We start from the raw sequence: 4,973 nt of genomic DNA, 5'->3' as shown, positions 1-4,973 counted from the left end.
GACGGCTTCCCCTCAAGGCCTTTCCCCGCTTCCGTAGCCATCCTTTTGGCGCTAACAGTTTAATATCTTTCTTATGTTGCAGTGACCAACACCACTGACAGCGTTCAAGGCGCCCAACGGGGATCGGCGAGGGGGAATCCCCTCCCTTGGACGGGGGGTGGTGCTGTGCCAGATGCACGCTGCTCTCCTCGCTAAACGCACCTGCACCACGAGCTGAGGGTGAATACCGCGGTGTGTTTCCGCACGGCAGCGTGAATTCCGCGATGTCTTTCCCCAGAGCAGGTTTTGTTCACAGGCTCAGCGAGGGAGCCGCTCCGTGCGCACACCTCTCGCACACCGAGCCCCGCCGCCATTTTGAGGGCCTCTGCCGCCGCCGCCCCGAGGTGAGCAGCCATGGTCGGCCCGGCCCCGCGCCAGCCGCCGCCATCCGCCCCCATCCCGCCTCATCCCCGCCGGCACCGGCGTCCCGGACACCGGGATCGCTAGGACATGCTCCGCACCCGCGGTATTCCCCGGGATGGAGCGCGGGAGGGCGGGCGCGGATGCGGGGAAGGGGCAGGCCTGAGAAAATCCATTGCTGCGATGATGACTTTCTTAGGACACCTTTGGATGTAACTGTGAAAAGAATGCGTAATTTCTGAGCAGCTGCGGCGGTAAGGGGAGTAGTCTGGGTCCTGCGTGCCAGTGTTAGAAGTTTAATATGCTTTAATTGGTGTTTTTCAGCTGAGTTCTCAAGATGGTGCGCTACTCCCTGGATCCGGAGAACCCCACGAAATGTGAGTTGCTGTTTTAGGAGAGTTCGTGTGGGATTTCCCGGAAGCCACTGAGGTTTGGCTTCTAAAACTTGGTCTTTTTTTCTCTCTTGCAGCATGCAAGTCCCGAGGATCTAACCTGCGTGTGCATTTCAAGGTGAGGAGGATGTGATTAGCAGAAATCGTAAATTCATTTTCTGTTTTATGTAGTTTTTGTTAGTTTTTATGGTAACTTTTTAAAAGAAGCCCAGACTGGATTGGATTGGAAGGGATCGTAAGGATAATCTCTTTCCACCCTCTGCCTTGGTTAGGGACTAAGCTCCCGTCCAGCGTGGCCCTGGAAACTTCCAGGGATGCAGGAGCAGCCGCAGCTTCTCAGGGCATCCTGTGCCAGGGCCTCCTTGCCCTCAGGAATTTCTATCCATATTCCTCTTTTTAAGGAAGTGTCTTTTACTCTTTATTCACTAAAGGATTGCTGTCGGCTGCTTGTAATGGTCTCTATCCACAAAAAATTAAAAGTCTGGATCCTAAAATTGTCTTTGTTTAATTCACATAAAACACAACAGCAAAACAGAGTACATTTTATCAGACACTGGGCTAGTGTTTGGTGTGCAATTTGAGTAATTTGTGCTACTCTTTTTGGTTGTGTGCTGTTCGGCACTAGGAATTCAGTTCCTCTGGAAAAGGCTTAGGTGCAGAGAACAATTCAGAAGTGTTACTTAATCATGAAAAGAGAACTTAGCAGATCATTTTCTGCTTAGTGTAATGCCAAGTTTTCACTTTGGTTTTCTTTTTTTTTTATTATGAACAGGTAGGACTATACTTAGAGCTGGCTTACACAATTAGTTAATGCTGTCTAAAGGACCGATCTTTTATCCTTAATTTTTATTTCTGCGCCTTTTCTTCTCTTACAATTCTTCTAGAAAAAACAACATTGTTAACAATTGTCCCCGTGTTTCTTCATCAGTTCCTGTGAGGTGCTGTATTTGACATTTTAGTAAGAATTCATCCATCCTGATCTTGCCTTTTTAGATTAGTGGCCGGAGAGGAGCTATGAATAGTATAAGTTCTTAAATTGTAGTTTTATTAAAAGTTACAAATTTCCTTGTTGGACTTAGCCACTGAGTTGAAAAAAAAAAAAGGTGTGCTGGAGAGGCAAATTTAGTAGCAGCAGTCATACCAAGGGTTAGAAAAGTGGTAACAAAGTAAAAAAATGTTAATTCTTTTTCCTTCTGAGACTTGGGTATTCTTTAGTGAGTGTAGAGAATCTTTTCCAGGGAGGACAGGGGGGTAGTTGAGCTCGTGCTGTCTCCTGTAAGGATTTGTTCAGAGGATCTTTTCTGTGCCCTGTGTTGGCAGAACACCCGAGAGACGGCGCAGGCCATCAAGGGCATGCACATCCGCAAGGCCACCAAGTACCTGAAGGATGTCACCCTGAAGAAGCAGTGTGTCCCCTTCCGGCGCTACAACGGCGGCGTCGGGAGGTGCGCCCAGGTGAGCTCCTGGGAATCCCTTTGCCTCTGGGTGCTTAACACAGAAAGGTGGTGGGGAGATGGTGTGGGTGTAGTCTGTCATTGCTGGTGGTAAACTTGCATTAAAACACAGAGTCTCAGGGTGGTTTGGGTTGCAAGGGCCCACAGAGCTCATCTCACTCCAGTTCCCTGCCATGGGCAGGGATATCTTCCACCAGACCAGGTTGGTCAAGAGGGAGGAAAGGCTATTAATTCCAGAAGATGCATCTACATGGAGTGTCTGCATCTATTTGGCAGCATTAAGTCAAGGGATTAAATTTTGTGGGGTTTGGTGTACAGCAAAATAGAGTAGATGATAATCCATTCTAATCTTATCCATAAGATATCTGTCTATATCCATAAGATGCAGAGTCCTCAGCACAGGAAGAATGGTGACCTGCTCGAGCCAGTGCAGAGGAGGCCACAGAGATGCTGCCAGGGCTGGAGCCCCTCTGCTCTGGAGCCAGCCTGGCACAGCTGGGGCTGCTCAGCTGCACAAGAGAAGGCTCCAGGGACACCTCAGAGCCCCTGCCAGGGCCTCCAGGGGCTCCAGGAGAGCTGCACAGCCACTGGGGACAAGGCATGCAGGGACAGCAGCCAGGCAATGGCTTCCCAGGGCCAGAGGGCAGGGACAGATTTTGGGATATCTGGATCCCTGGCAGTGCCCAAGGCCAGGCTGGATGGGGCTTGGAGCAACCTGGGATAATGGAAGGTGTCCCTGCCCATGGCAGGGGGTGACACTGAATGAACTTCAGGGTCTCCTCTAGCCCAAACCATTCTATGATAATGGCAAGTTAGAGATGTGTAGAAGGTAACAGGAATGGACCAGGCCAAAAGCAGGCTCCCATTGTTTGCTCTCCTTCCAGGCCAAGCAGTGGGGCTGGACGCAGGGCCGCTGGCCCAAGAAGAGCGCAGAGTTCTTGCTGCACATGCTGAAGAATGCAGAGAGCAATGCTGAGCTCAAGGTGGGTGTTAGTGAGCACAAAGCAGTGGTGTCATGCCCTCTGTCAGCACCCCTGGCCTGGGTATCACTGACCTGGAGAGCCACTTGCCACCTGCTTCATCCACAGTATTGAATTGTAGGGACAGTTTGGTGCAGCTCCCTGTTAAAGCAGGCTATGTGTGTTCCTCAAGTTAAATGGTAGCAGCAGTTTTTCACAGGGAAAAATTAAATTTTAAAGATTTCACACAAAAGGGCTGTTCAGATATCTCAAAATCTGTGAAATTCAGATCTGTTGACTTGGTCAGTTGCTGTCTTCGTTACAGTGCTTAATTTGGTAGCTTTGTTGGCAGTGTTGGAGTAATAGGTTACACCTTTGAGTGACCTTGAAGTAATCATAGACAATGAGCCATCAGCACAATTTTAAATTATTTGTGATGTGTGAGGGCTAGACTTTGTAATTTTAAATGACACTTGCTTAGTAAGTCCTTATCTCCACAACACTGCCAAGCTCAGCAGTTGCATTGGCAGATCCTTGGAACACCCTGAGCTCCATGGCACCACCAAGCCTGGCTGTGTCAGTGGTGAATCCTTGGAACACCCTGAGCTCCATGGCACCCCCAAGCCTCGCTGTTTCATCCACCAGCAGCAGTGTCTGGGGCGATTACTCACATTTTTGCTGCAGAAATGAATTATTTAAAGATAAAAGTGGCTCACAGATTTTCTTCCGTGCCAGGGTCTGGATGTGGACTCCCTGGTGATCGAGCACATCCAGGTGAACAAGGCTCCCAAGATGCGCCGGCGCACGTACCGGGCACACGGCAGGATCAACCCCTACATGAGCTCCCCGTGCCACATCGAGATGATCCTCACGGAGAAGGAGCAGATCGTGCCCAAGCCAGAGGAGGAAGTTGCGCAGAAGAAAAAGGTACCAGGTGTTGTGTGCTCTTGTGTTGTGTGCTCTGTTCCTGTAATGCTGTCAGGACAGCAGAGGGTCTGGCAGAGAAGAGGGGTTGCTGTGATGACAATCTTAGGACACCTTTGGAATGCCCATGAAAACAAACAGTTCATTCTGAGCAACCCCATTTTTTAATTTTCAGCTCAAGTATTAAGCACTTCAAAGCCCTGAGAAGCATTTTTTAATTGCACAGAGGGTTGGTTCTTTCCTCCCTCAAAGCAGCTACAGCACTGTGTGTGTGAGCCCTGGGTGTGTACAATAAAATAAATTGAATTGAGAGCCTGCAAGCAATGTAGTGCTTGTAGGGATTCCTGTTCATGTGCAGGTGTGATGAGTGTATCATTTGTGAGGGACTTCCTAATTAACAGTTGATTGCTAATTAACAATTCCTAATAGTTCATAGCACTTCTAGAAGATAACTTTAGGATGTTTCAGGAGGTCTCATTTCACTGTTTTCTTTTTTGTGTGTTTCCTTCCCAGATCTCCCAGAAGAAGCTGAAGAAGCAAAAGCTAATGGCTCGGGAATAAATCTGCATGGACAGATGTGTATAAATAAAATCTTAAAATTTGGATTGATTGTGTTGCTCTGCTACAAGTTCTGACCTGGCACTGGGCATTGTTGTGGGACAGGGGCAGTGAATATTACAAAATCATGGAGTGGTGTGGCTGGGAAAGAACCTTAAAAAACTCATCCAGTGCCACCCCCTGCCACGAGCAGGGAGACCTTCCACTATCCCAGGGTGCTCCAAGCCCCATCCAGCCTGGCCTTGGGCACTGCCAGGGATCCAGGGGCAGCCACAGCTGCTCTGGGC

General features: G+C 49.1%; 2 protein-coding genes and 2 non-coding genes across 5 annotated transcripts in view; 3 read left to right on the top strand and 1 right to left on the bottom strand.

The window, feature by feature from the left end:
• Nucleotides 1-437, bottom strand: part of LIPG (lipase G, endothelial type) — a 28,115-nt gene extending 27,678 nt beyond the window's left edge. The window contains exon 1 of the mRNA XM_005424213.2: nt 228-437. Within this exon, the coding sequence (XP_005424270.1) occupies nt 228-437 (210 nt within the window). The remainder of the gene's footprint in view (nt 1-227) is intronic.
• Nucleotides 350-4,733, top strand: LOC102031394 (60S ribosomal protein L17). Of its 2 annotated transcripts, none has more exons than XM_005424196.2 (7): nt 350-383; nt 724-776; nt 869-909; nt 2,112-2,246; nt 3,130-3,228; nt 3,940-4,131; nt 4,642-4,733. In XM_005424196.2, exons 2-7 carry the CDS (start codon nt 737-739, stop codon nt 4,687-4,689), a joined length of 555 nt encoding a protein of 184 aa, XP_005424253.1. In that variant the 5' UTR covers nt 350-383; nt 724-736; the 3' UTR covers nt 4,690-4,733. The 2 variants fall into 2 exon arrangements, with proteins under 2 accessions (XP_005424253.1, XP_005424254.1); XM_005424197.2 differs by having other exon boundaries at nt 383-505.
• LOC115948238 lies at nt 578-646 on the top strand. Its single transcript, XR_004082083.1, has one exon. It is a non-coding gene; the product is annotated as a small nucleolar RNA SNORD58 (small nucleolar RNA).
• On the top strand, nt 4,217-4,284 carry LOC115948237. The gene has a single exon (XR_004082082.1). It is a non-coding gene; the product is annotated as a small nucleolar RNA SNORD58 (small nucleolar RNA).
• Nucleotides 4,734-4,973: the final 240 nt, after the last annotated feature.

This window comes from Geospiza fortis, unplaced genomic scaffold (genome assembly GCF_000277835.1).
Source record: "Geospiza fortis unplaced genomic scaffold, GeoFor_1.0 scaffold488, whole genome shotgun sequence".
NCBI classification, from domain to species: domain Eukaryota; kingdom Metazoa; phylum Chordata; class Aves; order Passeriformes; family Thraupidae; genus Geospiza; species Geospiza fortis.
The sequence above is the reverse complement of the archived record's forward strand: the minus strand, read 5'-3'. Positions and strand labels throughout refer to the sequence as shown.

What these genes read in the sequence shown, in the direction of transcription:
- LOC102031394 (XM_005424196.2), top strand. Translation starts at nt 737, where the DNA reads ATGGTGCGCTACTCCCTGGATCCGGAGAACCCCACGAAAT. An exon ending in ACCTGCGTGTGCATTTCAAG is followed by an intron (nt 910 to 2,111) that starts GTGAGGAGGATG and finishes CTGTGTTGGCAG; the next exon opens with AACACCCGAGAGACGGCGCA. An exon ending in AGAGCAATGCTGAGCTCAAG is followed by an intron (nt 3,229 to 3,939) that starts GTGGGTGTTAGT and finishes CTTCCGTGCCAG; the next exon opens with GGTCTGGATGTGGACTCCCT.